Below are 18536 nucleotides of genomic sequence, written 5' to 3'. Positions count from 1 at the left end.
AAAATTTTTAAATTTTAAAAAAAAAAAAAAAAAAAAAAAAAAAAGTAGTTGTAAACTACTAGCATTTACAAATTTTCCAACCACCCTAGGTAATCGAAATTTTCAACCATTTTTACCATTTTAAATTGTGGTAGGAAACACCTAAATTTTGTATCACGTTTTGGGGTGATTAGAAAGTGAACGAAAAATATCTTCAAAAAAAAAAAAAAAGAAAGTGAACGAAAAATTGTAATTTTTCCGTTGTGATATATTGCGCAACTTAAGCTAGCAGCTTTTAGATATCTATTGTGGTGTTTATATGTGCTTATTCAATTAATATTAAACTAATATATTCAGGTCTTTTAAAGTACGTACTATACGACGCTTGAGATTTAATTTGGTTGATCATGATATCAAATTAAAGAATGTGTTTCATCTCAATTAAAAATATAAACAAATAATTAGATTACATATTTATGTTTATATATTATATCCTCAACAACACCTTATGCTATAAAGTTTCATACGTTAATCAAGTTTGCCCATTATTTATATATAGTATTACTTATATACGATACATATACTCCGTATATTACTTCTTCTTTTTTAGTGTACTACTGACTCTGTTACAATATAGTATTTATTCATAACTACTTTCTCAACCTACTGAAACACAAAGAGTCAACAATCACCTCCACTGAGGCTCGAACTCGCTCATGTATATTAATTATGCATGCTTTGTGAATTAATTACATCATGTACTTGTATATATTCCCGTTATATGTATTACCAATGCTTATAAACAATATAAATAATACTGTGCCACTTGTAAACACGTCATCATTCTGAGCATATATTAACCAATTATATAATATATTTAAAAAAAAAAAAAACACTGATATCTAGGTATTGCATTGAAAGTAACCTGCAATTTGTCCTTATTATATAACTAAGGTATTGCTAAGACCTTGTGGTCTAGTGACACCAAGTTGTACTTCTATATGGGAGGTTGTGGGATTGTGCCTTGAAGGGGTAGTTATAAACACATATGGCATTATATGTAATAGCAGTAGTACTCAATTTCATATCTAATTAATTAAGTCAATTTCAATTTTTTTTATTAATTGTACAATTTTACCTTTATAATTATTTACTTTGATCTATTATTTTGTGTTTGTTATGGATTACTTGTTTGATCTTATATCTATTTTTATTTCTATTATGATTATGTGTGAGTAGTCCTCTTAGGAGGGAGATAGAAATATAGATTAGGTTCATGGAGATGTATCTTTGAATTGATTGATTAGAATTAGTGATGAAACTTAGATTTGATGATGTTAATCAACCTTACTTCGATCACTTTTGAAAAAATGGGAGTGAGATCTCAAGGCCAATTAAGGTGTTTGATGAAATATAATACCTCATAGACATTCATGAGTCATTATTAGAATGTCCTTGTGTGTTCTAATAAGAGTTTGAAATGACCTTAAGAAATGCTTCCTCTCGAATAATAGTATTCGTCATCAAGTCAATTGACTCTCATTCTTGATCCTAGTTTGGTCACATTACCTTGACCTAATCTAATTTCCTATTTGATCTCCCTCACCTTTATTTTATATTCTTGTTATTCATCTAGCTTGCCATAACCCATAATCTTTAATTGTTAGGGCTGGATTTCCATGGAATTAATAGTACTTTGTGCTTAAGAACACATAAGCTTACAAGTATCACCGATCCTTTGAAAACGATAATCTCACACTATCACTTATTCAATCATGAATTAATTACTTGCCCGCACGAGCTTAGCTTCAGTAGGTAGTATATTTGGGGTACACAGGTTATATATATACTGGTTATATGTATTACCTATGCTTATTATAAACATTATAAATATTACTGAGCCATATGTAAAACCCCATCATTCTTAGCATATATATATTAACCAATATACGGGCATGTTTGGTAATATAGTTAACTTATCAGTCAATTTTGACTTATTTGATCACTATTAGTTGTTTGATTTAATTAAAAAATCAATATAAGTGTTTGATTAATCAACTTTTTGTAACTTTAAAATGCTATAATTCAAAAAAGTTGCTGAATAATTAGCTTTTTGAGAAAAGAATTTATATCAAACAGTTATCAGCTAACAGCTAATTTACCAAACACTTTTCTACAATCAAGTAATCATATCTTCTAATCCAATCAGCTAACAGCTATCCGCTGGCTAACAGCATTTTACCAAACAAGGTCAGAATATTTTTTTTTTAGGAAAAGGGTCAAATACACCATTTAACTTTGCTCAGAAGTACAATTAGACCTCAAACTTTTAAAAAAAAAATGCAATTGAACTTTACAAGTTGAAGTGTTCAGTTGCACTTTTTTAAGTTTGAGGGCCTAATTGCACTTCTAAGCAAAGTTAAAGGGTGTATTTGACCTTTTCACCCCTTTTTTTTTTTAAAGAAAAAGCTTATTATATAACTAAGGAACTCTTTCTTTCCATCTAACCAGGCCAGCTGTGCTATAAAACCCCCTCAACTCTCCCACCATTTTTCACTCCATCATCATCATCAATATATAAGCAAGTTTTACAAATATACAAATTAAATTAGCTATAGCCATGGTTTCTGAGAGAAATGTGTCGTCAAAGAATGTATGTGTAGTGGGTGGCGGTCCCTCAGGGCTGGTGGCAGCAAGGGAGCTAAGGAAGGAAGGGCACAAGGTGGTGGTTTTTGAGCAAAACCATGATGTTGGAGGGCAATGGCTATATGATGCCCAAGTTGAAGGTGAAGATCCCTTGGGAAGGACTCCTGATTTCTTGAAGGTCCACAGTAGCATTTATGAGTCATTGAGGCTTATATCTCCAAGAGAGATTATGGGTTTCTCTGACTTCCCTTTTATCACCAAGAAAGGAAGGGACCAAAGGAGATTTCCAGGCCATGAGGAACTGCTCTCATATTTGCGCGATTTTGCAGAGTTTTTTGGGTTGAGAGAGATGATAAGGTTCAATACAAGGGTGGAGTATGTTGGGATAATGGTGAATGATGATGAGGAGGAGGTTGCAATTGGGAGTAATATGAGATGGATTGTGAAAACCAAAGAGAAGAATAAGGGTAGTGGTAATGAGAATAAGGTGGTGGAACATGTGTTTGATGCTGTGGTGGTGGCCTCTGGTCATTATTCTCATCCCAGATTGCCTCAGATCAAAGGTTTGTCAATCTATGCACTTCCTATATATGTCCCATTTTATCTGTCCTACTTACTATTCATTAGTCTAATCAACTCTTTTTCTGTAGTATTTTAAATTTGATTTTGTATGTTTAATAGTGCTTTTAGTGTAGTTTCTAAATATATAAATTTTGTATACTAATATTAAACTTAATATTATTAAAAATGAGATTACAAATAAGCCTCGTTAACTGAACCAGTTAGACACATAAAATGGGAAAGAGGGAGTATGTTTTTTTTTTTTTTCTAAATTGTTTTTTTCTAGATCAATCACAAAGTTAAAGTCACAAGTCAAGAAAATTCAAAAAGTAGCTAGTCCCCCCAAAAAAAAGCTTCAACAAAATAGATTATAGTTGTTGGGCGAAGTTCGGTAAAGGACAAGTCTAGTACTCGGCGATTGGGAATTGTTGGGCGGAGGTCGGTAAAAGTCAAATTTAGCCTACAACGTTTCAAAAATGTGTGACAGTATATATAAGGAAATAAATTGGGCCTCTGTAACTATAGCTTTTGATATAAGTGGTAAGCGTTTATCCTAACAAGTGGTGTTAAAGTCAGGTTATAGTCTTCTCTGCTAGCTATAGGATCCCTTAATCCTAGCAATAGTAGTATTCAAAACATTATGTTCTCAAAGTTCATGTCATGTCAAAACATGGTAGAAAAGATGAGAGTTGAACCAAATACCTTATATTAGAATTATGTTATACATGCACGCATTCCTTAGTCAATAATTAAGTTACGTTGCAACTTACTTCATTTCTTATCTAAGGTATGAATGCATGGAGAAGAAAGCAGATGCATAGCCATATTTACAGAGTTCCAGAGCCGTTCCGCAACGAGGTAGGTAATCCATTATATTATATATATTTTAGATCAGTGAAAATATATATCATGATTGGATTGATTTAATACAAAAGGGTAGCTCAAGTGGCAATTGTACTTCTCCGTGGGAATAATTCCCGCGATAATATGAATTCGATTTTTATAAGTGGCAATTTTCATTGTATTGGACTGGACTGTACCTCCCCATTTGAGATTTTTGCAGCCTTTATGTCCAGGTTCAAGAGAGAGGAGAGAGAATATTGATGTTTTACTGCAAGAATTAATTTTTTGTGAGACTCACCGTCCCACAGAAAACAATTGTTTTCTAACTTTTTTTTTTTTCCCATGTTGTCTCCTAATCATCCCTGCAGACAAAATCAACCTAAGGCTATATATTATACTATATATATATATATATATATATATATATATATATATACATACATACAGTACAATTTAAGGAACAGGTGACTTTGTTTTGAAACAAACTTCAAATCTGATCTTTTATATATATGTATAATTTTAGTACAGCCCTAGCTAGCTTTTCTCTCTCTTTCTTTTTTTAATTGTGAGTATTTTCTTTTAGGTGGTTGTGGTGGTTGGGAATTCACTAAGTGGGCAGGATATTTCCATGGAGCTTGTAAATGTAGCAAAGGAGGTTCACTTAAGTTGCAAGCATCCTGACAATATTTCTCAAGGCTTGTCAAAAGTCATCTCCAAGCATGCTAATCTACACATTCAGCCTCAGGTTAATTAATATATATATTGAGTTAAAATTACTTATAATAATAATTATGGAAGAAAATGTTAAATTCTTGGAGTTAACATATATAGTGTAATGGCAAATTGCAGATAGAGTCACTGCAAGAAGATGGAAGGGTTTTGTTTGTGGATGGCAGCTCCATCATTGCAGATACTATCTTATATTGTACAGGGTAGGTATTATTGAACATATAATATATAAATATAGCTCTGAAATTTTACTATCAACTTAATCTTTTAGTTGAGATTAAACATATACTTTAAGTTGGTATTAGAGTTAACCACATGTTAAAGGTCATGATTCAGCCCATCAAAAAGTAATTGTCTCGCATGCTTGTGTTGCTTGGAACCCATCAAAAAATAATTAGCCCTAAACATGCATAACTGACATAACTGCATAATCCAACTATCAGTTTAGAATTTTAATTGAGATGACAGTGCATATAATCTCATATGTTGTCTTTTGTTAAGAGAACTATGAATGAATGACAAATTCTTGCATAAATGGAATTGATGCATGTGTGATTAACATAATGTCATGAATCTTTCTTAATTAAGCATGTACACCTAGAAAGAGTATGTGCATACACAAATTAAAAATTAAAATAAACTTTGTTTGATTGGGATAATCATGGTGTTTCCTTAGAAAATAACAATCTTATTAATTACAACTTTAGGTATGAGTAAGAAGTTGGACGTCAATTCTTATACCATGGACCATAATTTATAGTGCATTGTGGATCTTAATGTATGTGTATGTGTCTTATGTTGTGAGTTTTTTGTGTCTTGCATTATGAAATTCTGTAGCTTAAAAGTATAAATTATGTATCTGAAATAAATTAGTAATTGTGTTTTATTTTTTAAATTTATGTATGTTGTGAAATTATGTTGCCATAAACACAAATTATGTACCTAAATCATATTTAAAAAAATAAGTAAATATATAACATGTGTATGTGACTTGTGTTGTGTTTTTGTGTCTTACGTTATGAAATTTTGTACCTTACGAGTATGAATTTCGTATCTCGTCATTTCAATTCAGCGTTCATAATACTAAGTTAATTCTGGTCCAAGATATAAACTGCGGTTGGACGTAGTCTAGTCTAGTCTTAGAAGAAATGATTGAATTGAATGTGAGCTTTTTTGGAGCAAACTAACGATAATGAGACATCCATCCCATGTGGGCTTTTTTGTAACAGTTACTCCTACTCCTTCCCATTTCTTGACACCAAAGGAATGGTGGTAGTGGATGATGACAGAGTGGGGCCCCTCTATGAGCACACATTTCCTCCTTCACTGGCTCCTTCTCTCTCATTCATAGGCATTCCAAGAAAGGTAAATCCCTTCATTATTTTCTCTGCACAACTACTTTAACTTTCTATACATACAAAAAACATTACTTGATGATGATTAGCTTAATTGATCATTAGTTGTTAGCTAGCTAGCTAATAGCTATTAAGAGATCAGAAGATCAGAGTTTATATATATAGAGAGATAATCCTCCGAGTATAGTAGTTTTGACACTTTTACTCATAAATTTTTAAATTGATCACCTATGATCCTTGGACTTTCAAATTGTTACTCTCCGTTGTCCAAGTTAACCACCAATATAATGGTCATTCAACTTTCAAATTTTAAACAGTCATGATCCTCCTAGAAGGACCATGGGTGGTTAACTTGACCATGAATGCTAACAATTTGAAGGTCGAAGAACTACGTGTGTTTAATTTGAAAGTTTAGGACTAAACCTAGCAAAACTATTATACTCGGAGGATATATATATATATATATATATATATATAGAACATTATATTGAAGGAAATTAATTGGGGTTTTTCTTATTTTGTATGTATGAATGTGATAGCTGATAGGGTTCCCTTTCTTCGAGTCCCAAGCAATATGGATAGCACAGCTGCTGTCTGGAAAAAGAGCACTGCCATCATGGGATGATATGATGCAGTCCATCAAGGAGTTTTATCAGTCTAGAGATCTTGCTGGCATTCATAAGCATAATACCCATGACCTTGCAGATTTTGATGTAAATATACATAGTTTTTCTTCTTCTTTTTTTTTTTTTTTTTTTTTACTTAGCACTCCATTTCTCCACTCATAACCAAATGGGAAACTAATTAATTATATTGCTGCTCCTAATTAAAGTATATATTATGTTGCATGCAGTATTGTGATAAATATGCAGACTACATTGGATTCCCACATCTAGAAGAATGGCGCAAGGAGCTCTGCTTATCAGCTCTCACAAATGCAGATGTCAACTTGGAGACATATAGGGATGCATATGATGATCATGATCAACAAATGCTCCAAGTAGCTTATCAGAGCCCTCACTTCACTCAGCTTCAATCCCAGGCTAAGATGGATGCACACAAATTACTACACGAATGCACACAAACTATTCCAGAGTAGATTGTGTGCATGTTCAATCCCAGGCTACACGAATGCACACAAACTATTCCAGAGTAGATTGTGTGCATGTACAAGTCCATACAGTTTTACGAGGGGAGGTGGTTTCATTTGATCACTAATAATATATGGTTGCAGGGATGGGAATAGAATACGGAATATTATTTCTCCATTCAATTTATTTCATTGGTTAATAGGTACTACTAGTGTGAAGTTTTGGAATATATAAATGTTAGTTCAAGCACCAAAAGGGGATTAATAAATCCTAGCATGTAACCAAAGATACATCAAGAAGATGTAATCTATGAAGTCTGCTTTCTATTTATTTATCAAAGTCTCAAGATTTGAAACAGAGAGACATGGAATCTTATCACATGCTTTGTTTATTATGTTGAATTTTTATTTAGTAAATGATTGAATATATTAGTTCAGACATGCATGTTTATCGAAAGTATAAATAATATTTTGGTATTATGGAGTCGGAAATAATATTATTTATGTTTGGTAGGAATTTTATAATCTGATTGATCAAGAATGGTGATAAATTCACCCAAAGGATTTGGAAGTTAAAAAAAATTTCTTATAACCTCATCCTTTATTATGTTTTTAAGAAGACAGAGGAAGGGATGTCGAATGATGAACTTTCATCAGTTGCCATAATATATATACTGTACATGATTCTTGACTAAGCTACCATAGAGTTTATCAAAGAAATTAAAAATCTTAAAAGTATAATGTGCACTATTTGAGTCTCAGATTCCTTATACGAGATCCAAATTACTAATAGAAGATGTTTCAAGTGTACATTGTCAATTGCAGCTACTCTCACAAAACTTTTAAGAGACCAGTGCGTGGGCATAGAATGTTAGCATGCGTGAGAAAAATGCACTACTTAAACACACAAATTAAATCTAAGTCAGTGAGTGCATAGAAAGCAAAAGTAGCTTCACTTTTCATACATCAAGAGGATGCCTTTTGTAGACACAAAATGGGTCAGTTCAGAGTGTTGTGTTTTGCATGAGGGGCTCTCAAGTCTCAACTGTACTCGATGTATTGGCCCAAAAAGTGAACACATACAAGATCTGTACTGAATGTCTTACTTGGAAAAAGAAATATGATAAAGCATGTTTGCTTCGCAGGAAATATTTTAGGATGAATGGAATTGAAATTTTATGGATTTTTAAACCATACTTATGTTGATATTCAAATTTTTTTTTTTAATGAACATTGAACATAGAAGTTTATTTAGTCATTACTTGCAAATTCGTTAAGTCACTGTTGCACATTTATTATGTCACTGATTCATTAAACCATTAATATAGGTTCATTAAATACTATTACAGATTTATTAAGTCACTACTACATGTTCATTAAGTCATTACTATTGGTTCATTACTACATGCTCATTATGTCATTATAGGTTTATTAAGGATCCATTTTAAAAGCATTTTTATTTTATGGTGATTGACTTAAAATTAGAAAATAATATTTTTTTATTTGGCTGAAAAATTATAATTTTTTTTTTCTATTTGGTTCATTTTGAAAAGCATAAACATAAATATATTACAAAGTTACTTCTTATAAAACTAGTTTTATACGCGCATTGCGCGTATGTGTTAATGTCCAATATTTATATTTAAATAAATATTTGAAAGTATATCAATGCAAGATTATATAGGAGAAGTTTATACATGAGTAATTGAATGTAGAATTTTTTTATTTAAATATCTAACTCAAAGTATATGAATCCAAGATAATATAGAAAATTCATTATAATTATTACTAAAATAAATGTTTGCAACCTTGTAAAATCGATAGTCTAAATATTTGGTCTAAAAATGATAGTCTAAATAAATACTACTTTTCATTTGAATTTTTCTAAGTGTTCTTAATTCTCTTTTGAGTAACATTGTCATTGTCTTTATCTTTACTATTTGTTCTCTTCCTTTTTGTTGGTAGTGTGTTATTTGCAATTTGGTTATTCTTGGTAGCATAGATGACAACGTCATGCAATGAGATTATGATATAGGAGCTATGGACTTTCCTTTAGGTGTTCTGTTTGGGGTTCATTTGGTTCAACCATTATTGTTGAATGAGTTATTGTGGATAAAGAAATCCCTAATTTAAGAAAAAAGATTAAATAAATTAATAAAAATTTGAGAATTTAAAATATTATATATTCCAAAGATATTAAAATGTAGTTTCTCGCTTCAATTTGCTGGGTAATGGGTTATTTGAGTACTTTCATTGTCAACAAATCCCCCGAGTAGTTAATATGATTGGTTTCAAACTATTCTTTTTTATTTTGTTCATGGTATTAAAGAAATGCATATGTATCATTTTTTGGTGTAACTACTAATTTATTTAATTCAATAAGAGTAAAATAGAGCGATTCCGCTCCAATTTGTTGAGTTATTTGAGTACTCTCTTTGTCAACCAATCACCAAGTAGTTAATATAATTAGCTTCAAATTATTTTAAATTCTTTTTCATAGTATTAATAAAATACTTGGTAAATAAATATATAACATTATTTTGTACTATAACTTTGATATATATTTAATTACAAGATATTGTAAAAATAAGATAATGGACAATGTAATGAATATCAATTGATAAATTTGAATGTAAAGAATCTTTGCATGAGAGAAAATAAAGACAATATAACTAATAAAATTATTTCTCTTATTTAATTTAATTTTTTGATAATGAATAATTTTTTCAAATAAAGGTATTGTAGACACATAATTCTAAATTAAAGAAATACATATGTATCATTTTTGTTGTAGCTACTAATTTATTTATAATTTAATAAGAGTAAAAGAGTGAGAAACTTAATTATGTCAAATTTGATTGAGATGAGGTTCGAACCTAAGATCTTTCTTATAGAAATTAATGGGTAAGTTAAAAGTTAACGGAATATTAACGGAGAAGAGAATATTTAGAGGAAAACTTAACGGATAATCATAAAAGTAAGGTTAAATTAGGTAATCTCTATTAATAATATCAATCTAAATTATCTTAACCATCTATTTGATTAAATAATTCATCTGAGTCATCCATTTGATTAAATAATTTGACCGCCGTTTTTTCTACCCATTTTTGGCCTAACTCTCTTTGGCTCTTATTAGTATAGTAGATATAAATTATTTTAATGATGATAGTAATTATTATATATATGGAAACAAAATTATAAATTAAAATTTTTGATAGTTATAAAGATTAATACTTATTATATTAAAAATATGTAAATAAATAATTTGTGATTTGTAATTTATATTATAATAAAAATAAATACATAAATTGATAAAGATAATAATTTTAAACTAAAAAGATTGAAGAAAAAAATTATATCTTTGGATGTAGGTTGGGTTGGGCCAAGATTGTTATGGTTTGGTTTAAGACCGCAAATTTTATTGTGGATCGCGATCCACAATGCAGGATAGTTCAGACATCAAAATGATGTCGTTTCTTTTAATGAAAAGACACGGCACTCGTTCCGCGTCGTTCTGCAAAAAGTAACTTTGCGTGTATAACATATTCAGTTTCATTTTATATACACTGCATTTTCCTTTCAACACAACTATAATTTCTTTTTCGACATAACTACAGTTTCATTCGATATTATACACTCAAATATGTGAAACTGTTATTCAGTTTCATTTTATATACCCTATAGTTTCATTACAACACAACTACAATATCATTTCGATATAACTACAGTTTCATAGGACAATATACACTCAAATATGTGAAACTATTATTCAGTTTCATTTTATATACACTACAGTTTCCTTTCAACACAACTACAATTTGATATCGATATAACTGCAGTTTCATTTGATAATATAAAAACAAATGTGAGGCAGTATCATTTGAGATAAACTATAATTTCATTTACGGGTCTCCATTAAGATGTGACGGTAGCTGTTACTTTACTTAAAGAAACAGTGCAGGTTTTTAGACCATGATCCATGATATAACGACTTGTTTATGTCAGCTTGACTCATATTAAATAAGGCATTCATAAATATAATAACTAAAAAATTGAAGAAAAAAACATAATTTTTTGGGGGTTGTGAGCCGAGCTCAGATTTTTATTGTTTAGTTTAATTTAGCGCAATTAATAGTTTACTAAGCTATTATTAAATGTAACTAGTATTATACCCGTGCGTTGCACGGACTAAATATTAGAAATATTGTTGTTGTGTTATAGTGAGATAAGTATATTATTATAATTATTTTAAGTTCTTTATGATAGACCTAATTTAAATATAATAAATATATACATGAATTTAAAATTAAATTAAAAACCAAAACTTATTATTATTAATTAATAAAATGTAAATTGAACATTACACATTATTAAAAATTTCATGGTAAACAATGTTAGTACCTGAAGTACTAATGGTATTTGAGTCACTGCATATTAATATTTTCAATCCAATTGGATTGCTAACGTTAGAAGCATCAACGTACAATTGACCTTAATATGCTACCCACGTGAATATTAGACAATTTAATAATATTACTATTAATTCAGAATTGTACAACTTAATATAAGCATAAATTCAATTCATGTATTACAAATACATTAAAATATACTCGATATAAATATTACAAAAAGCCTAAACATTAAAACTAAAATTTACAAATTGTAGTCACAAACTGCTAAAAACTTCTTTGTAGACAACATTAGTCTGGGACTCTTACCGTTGCTAACTCTAGATAGAATCACATACTATTGTCCATGTATAAAAATGTTCTTTTTTTCTTTCAAAAAACTGAGATTTCTCAACTCCATTACAATGACTTTAGTTTATTGTATAGAAATTTGATTAGCGGACAATATAACTTAATTTTCTACAGAAGTCAAAGTAAATATGTCAATCAATTTATTGTAGTAAGGTAAAAAATAATTACTTGAAATATTAACTCAAAAAAATTATTCAAATAATATTAAGTAGTCGAATAATGTTATATAAAATTTCTTATAATTATAATTATAATAATAATTATAATTATTATAATAATAACAACAACAACAATAATAATGTACAGTTTTAGCCCAATCTTTATAAGTAGACCAATATCCACATACAACCCAAGTATAGATAAACACCAACCCGTTTCAACCCACACCATTTCCACTATTTCATTCCGTCTTCGTCCTCTCTCTTCTATCTCTTCCCCTCCGTCTTCTTCCTCTCCATCCGCTACGGGGGAAAACACATCAAAAATACAAAATCAAAATAATCTCCTCATAATATAATAAGATTAATTTTACGTTGAATAATAATAATAATAAATAAATAAATAAATGTAAAGGCAAAATGTTCTAGAATATCCTACTATGTCGTCCAAACCCATTTCCTATTTCCACATTTCCCGTTCTAGCTCGTCTTTCTCTTGCATAAACGCTTTCCATCTCCCTTTTTCTCTCGAACAATCTCGCCCTCTCTTCATTCGCTCAGCTTGATTCTTCATTAGGTCTCTCATCGGAAAAATTGAAATTACAGTAACATCCTAGGTTCTCTACACTCGCAGCAGGTGATAATTTGTTAAATTTAACCTAAAAATCTTCGATTCTCTGCTATAATTTGTTAAATTTAACAAATAAGGCTTTAGAATTTACTGATATGTTGATATATTTCTGAGCTGAAATGACAAAATTTTGTATCTATAGTTATCATCAAATCTGGGAAATGCATGTGGTGTTGAGTGTGTTCGATCTATGATTTTACGTTATTTGTTTACCTCTACAGTTAGCCCTAGTCCTATTAAAACTGAGTTTTACTGATTATGTGATTATACTATAATTGTGGCTTTTTATTTGCCGGTTATTTTGAAATTGTGTTCTGCATGTGGTGTTTAGTGTTGTCGATTTCTTATTATGAAATTGTGTTCTGCATGTGGTGTTTAGTGTTGTTGATTTCTTATTTCGAGTTATTTGGTTAATGGACAGTTAGACGTAATGACCTTTAAGTAGATATTTGTACTGCATATGTGATTATACTTTTATCTATTATGCATATTAAGGTTTTAATTAATATTAATTTTCTTACCTAAATAACTTTTAACTGTGCCTTTGTAAGGGTATTTTCATTACAGCTGAAGATTATAAAGCTAAATGAGAATATCCCAAGCAAGATGAGTTTTTATTTCTTCTTTATAGTTCCCGTGCGATGCACGGGATAAATATTGTTAAATTTATTGTACAATTGTGTGAAATAATTAAGATAGAATTTAATATGTTCAGAGCATCTAACAAAAATAAACATACTAAAATACAACTTAAATTATGAATAAAATTATACTATCACTAAAGGCAAAGTATATATTGAAATCATGTATTAAATATCACAAAGATATTCCCATTAGGTATTGAGAATTTTTAAATAGAAATACCAATTTCAAAGTATATTTATAAATACCACTATGCTATGTATTAAAATAGGCTAACACATTATTATTATACCACTTTAATACATACTATAAATACTTTTATACCATTGAACTGCAGTCCAACTCTACCATAATATTATTTGAGCCCAATACAATTACCATTACACTCTGCCCATATTTTTAACCCGCTCATTAGCCCATACCCGAAAACCCAACTAATTACTTGTAATTACCCATATATTAACACTACCCAGTTTTACCCTTCCCCATTTCATCCTCTTCATTTCTATTTTTTGCGCTGAAATGTAAAAACCTCCATAGTTGCTAATCTGATTCTTCATAGTTGTACTTGTAATTGTTATCGTAGCTGTGCAGAATTCTACTCCTAGCACACCATAGATGAAGATGTCAATTCGTTTTTTTTTTCACTGTTTAGCACGATTTTCCGGCGTTCCTCAAATTACAACGATCGGTGTTCCCAATCCAGATAAGTATTTTCATTCTTTCTGCTCAAACCTAGATGATTCTGTAATTCTTAAGTGAATTGGTTCGAATTTGTGGTAGTATATATTTTGATTTCGTAATTTTTTGATGTGTTTAAGGATCGTATGCCGATTCATCTTGCATGTTGTTCTATTGTTTGATTTTGGACTTATCTATGCTATTCTGATATCACTCTGGTTTTCAAATTGTTGCTGTAAGTTCTTAATTGAATTACAATTGCTCGAAAAAGACTCCACAGTTTTCGCCAGCCTAGGCTTAGATACATATTTTCTGAATTTTTGTTAATCATCCTACTGTAATTTCTCTATTTTTCGAATGTAGAAGTTAATCTATCAATTTTGTATTTTTTGCTACCACTTGCTGTAGAAGAATACAACACTTGTNTCTGCTATAATTTGTTAAATTTAACAAATAAGGCTTTAGAATTTACTGATATGTTGATATATTTCTGAGCTGAAATGACAAAATTTTGTATCTATAGTTATCATCAAATCTGGGAAATGCATGTGGTGTTGAGTGTGTTCGATCTATGATTTTACGTTATTTGTTTACCTCTACAGTTAGCCCTAGTCCTATTAAAACTGAGTTTTACTGATTATGTGATTATACTATAATTGTGGCTTTTTATTTGCCGGTTATTTTGAAATTGTGTTCTGCATGTGGTGTTTAGTGTTGTCGATTTCTTATTATGAAATTGTGTTCTGCATGTGGTGTTTAGTGTTGTTGATTTCTTATTTCGAGTTATTTGGTTAATGGACAGTTAGACGTAATGACCTTTAAGTAGATATTTGTACTGCATATGTGATTATACTTTTATCTATTATGCATATTAAGGTTTTAATTAATATTAATTTTCTTACCTAAATAACTTTTAACTGTGCCTTTGTAAGGGTATTTTCATTACAGCTGAAGATTATAAAGCTAAATGAGAATATCCCAAGCAAGATGAGTTTTTATTTCTTCTTTATAGTTCCCGTGCGATGCACGGGATAAATATTGTTAAATTTATTGTACAATTGTGTGAAATAATTAAGATAGAATTTAATATGTTCAGAGCATCTAACAAAAATAAACATACTAAAATACAACTTAAATTATGAATAAAATTATACTATCACTAAAGGCAAAGTATATATTGAAATCATGTATTAAATATCACAAAGATATTCCCATTAGGTATTGAGAATTTTTAAATAGAAATACCAATTTCAAAGTATATTTATAAATACCACTATGCTATGTATTAAAATAGGCTAACACATTATTATTATACCACTTTAATACATACTATAAATACTTTTATACCATTGAACTGCAGTCCAACTCTACCATAATATTATTTGAGCCCAATACAATTACCATTACACTCTGCCCATATTTTTAACCCGCTCATTAGCCCATACCCGAAAACCCAACTAATTACTTGTAATTACCCATATATTAACACTACCCAGTTTTACCCTTCCCCATTTCATCCTCTTCATTTCTATTTTTTGCGCTGAAATGTAAAAACCTCCATAGTTGCTAATCTGATTCTTCATAGTTGTACTTGTAATTGTTATCGTAGCTGTGCAGAATTCTACTCCTAGCACACCATAGATGAAGATGTCAATTCGTTTTTTTTTTCACTGTTTAGCACGATTTTCCGGCGTTCCTCAAATTACAACGATCGGTGTTCCCAATCCAGATAAGTATTTTCATTCTTTCTGCTCAAACCTAGATGATTCTGTAATTCTTAAGTGAATTGGTTCGAATTTGTGGTAGTATATATTTTGATTTCGTAATTTTTTGATGTGTTTAAGGATCGTATGCCGATTCATCTTGCATGTTGTTCTATTGTTTGATTTTGGACTTATCTATGCTATTCTGATATCACTCTGGTTTTCAAATTGTTGCTGTAAGTTCTTAATTGAATTACAATTGCTCGAAAAAGACTCCACAGTTTTCGCCAGCCTAGGCTTAGATACATATTTTCTGAATTTTTGTTAATCATCCTACTGTAATTTCTCTATTTTTCGAATGTAGAAGTTAATCTATCAATTTTGTATTTTTTGCTACCACTTGCTGTAGAAGAATACAACACTTTGTATTTTTTGCTACCACTTGCTGTAGAAGAATACAACACTTGTGATTGAAACTTGAATTACAGTTATGTTACAAAATCCCTAATTTCTTTAAAATTACCTACACATGTTATGAAATTAAACTTAGCATACCTCTATCTCATATGAATTACAGTGAAATTAAACTTAGCATACCTCTATCTCATATGAATTACAGTTGCTTATGTTACAAAATCCCTAATTTGTTTTAACATACTGTTTATATTATGAAATTGAAATGAAATTTATTCCTGCAGTTTCAGTTCTGCCTAGATGCATTCTGAAATTTATTCCTGCAGTTTCAGTTCTGCCTAGATGCATTCTTTCTGTTATTACTGAAACCATAGACCCAACACTAAATCTTTGTTATAGGATCAAATACTACTCTAAATGAAAAAAAAAACTTTGTTATAGGATCAAATACTACTCTAAATGAAAAAAAAAATTGCTAAAGGTTTACAGTTTCATTGCATATTTGCATTTCCTATGTTATTTTAGTAGATTATTTGTTGATAATCTGATTATATTAAAAATTAGTTAATCCTAATCTAACTAAAAGTGCACTTATAATTGGGGACAAACAGTGTACCAAAAAAAACATTAGTATTAATGTAGTTTCTGTTAATCACAAAGAGGCTTGTGTGCTTCAACTTTAAATGTATGTAAGCAATTGATACTGATTTACAGCTTGATTGAAAACATCATTTCTTACCGTTGTAGTTTCGATAAACTTTACAATTACTTCTAATACACATATTATGAGCTAAATTCCATTCCATAGGCTAGTCTTCCTCCAGTAGAATGTAAACCTTGAATATGCTTCCACCACTACCCACTGCTATGTATCCTAACCTGATCCCTGCAAACAAAAACACAGACAACTACACACATAAAATGTAAGAAACCAACTAAATATAAATTAGAACTATTAGAATAGCTCTTCATAAACCAATTCCAGTACATTATTGTTCAGGACTATAGTGCACAAACAATAAAACAAAAGTTCAAAATCTCAAGTTTGTCAAAAAAATTGTTCAGAATATCCATTACAGAATTCAATTCATCATCAACCCCAACCTAATCTATCTTTTCAACTTTTGACAACAGTTTCTCTAATTTTCTTCGATTCCTTGGTCGATGAGAACTCATCTAGCAAGGACCTCTTGGCAGGGCCTTCACTAACCTCATGTGGTGTGGTCATTCCAAGAGTTGCACTGGACTGTCTGCCTCATCACTTAGGAAACCCTAAATTTTCAACCATAATTGAAAAAAACCTGTCAGTTTGTTATCATCACCAAGATAATTAAAAAACCTGTCAGTTTGCTGTTCATGAAATTGTCTACTAATGTTTTTGGTATAAGCACATGTTTAACAGAGCCCTGCAAGCAGAAAACATTCTTTTAATTTTTAAAGTGCACCATACTAACTACAGAAATATTATTTCGCAGGTGAATAAGGGAGGATGAGACGTACATGTTCATCATGGAATACAAACCTTTCCTCTCCATCACTAAGTACGTACATACAACCCTTACCTTGATCGCGCTCTTATTCCAGTACGTACATACAACCCTTACCTTGATCGCGCTCTTATTCCTGAAGCTCTTATTCGTGAAGGTTGACAAATCACGACCAAGATCGTACATCCCCATATTGGCAGAACACTCCTTAGTATTTTTGCGATTGTATGTATTGATTGATTAAACCTGCCTTATATAGGCTTCAGATGTAGATAGCCCAAGAGTTTCAGACCTAAATGGTCTCCCCATCAGTCTTAATTATCATTACTGTAGTCTTAAATGTTGTTTTTGAGAATCGAATCGTTGGATTCATTAAACCGGCAAAAAGTGTTGCTTCATTAATAATATATCGGTTACCGATATATTACCACCCAATCGACACCGAATATTAAGCTGCTAAATTAACAAACGATTATACACAATACACCACCATCAATACGGCGCCGTTTTAGCACGGGCGGGAACTTTGCCAAAAATGCATTTACTACTCTTCTTCTGGCTTTTTTATTATAGAAGATAATAAGTATAAACTTAAGAAACTAAAGGAAGAAACTTAAACCTATCATATCTATTCTCCTATTGCAATATTTGTGTACTTAAAATCAACTACTCTAACTATTCCAAATATTATAAATGAGTTAATTTCAACAAAGGTCCTCCGACTATCATGATTTTCCATATTTGACCATTGTCTTTTAATTTGAACAAATTAAACCTTTTGACTATTAAAACGTAACTTTTACACCAAAGGTCCTTCTGTTACCTCAACGTTAATTTGACGTCAAATTAAGGGGTAT

General features: G+C 30.4%; 1 protein-coding gene and 1 long non-coding RNA gene across 2 annotated transcripts; one reads left to right on the top strand and one right to left on the bottom strand.

Moving 5' to 3' along the window:
- The first annotated feature begins 2546 nt into the window (after nucleotides 1-2546).
- LOC116011086 (flavin-containing monooxygenase FMO GS-OX-like 9) lies at nucleotides 2547-7598 on the top strand. The gene is made up of 7 exons (XM_031250602.1): nucleotides 2547-3188; nucleotides 3974-4044; nucleotides 4613-4774; nucleotides 4879-4961; nucleotides 5988-6123; nucleotides 6653-6826; nucleotides 6967-7598. The coding sequence occupies exons 1-7, from the start codon at nucleotides 2600-2602 to the stop codon at nucleotides 7210-7212; spliced, it is 1461 nt and encodes a 486-aa protein (XP_031106462.1). The 5' UTR covers nucleotides 2547-2599; the 3' UTR covers nucleotides 7213-7598.
- Nucleotides 7599-17134: 9536 nt separating this feature from the next.
- On the bottom strand, nucleotides 17135-17972 carry LOC116011142. Its single transcript, XR_004096974.1, has 2 exons — nucleotides 17797-17972; nucleotides 17135-17754 (listed from the first exon to the last, which is right to left on the bottom strand). It is a non-coding gene; the product is annotated as an uncharacterized LOC116011142 (long non-coding RNA).
- Between the last annotated feature and the right edge of the window lie 564 nt (nucleotides 17973-18536).

The sequence above is a fragment of the Ipomoea triloba genome, chromosome 2, assembly GCF_003576645.1.
Source record: "Ipomoea triloba cultivar NCNSP0323 chromosome 2, ASM357664v1".
In the NCBI taxonomy this organism is placed as follows: Eukaryota; Viridiplantae; Streptophyta; class Magnoliopsida; order Solanales; family Convolvulaceae; genus Ipomoea; species Ipomoea triloba.
The sequence above is the reverse complement of the archived record's forward strand: the minus strand, read 5'-3'. Positions and strand labels throughout refer to the sequence as shown.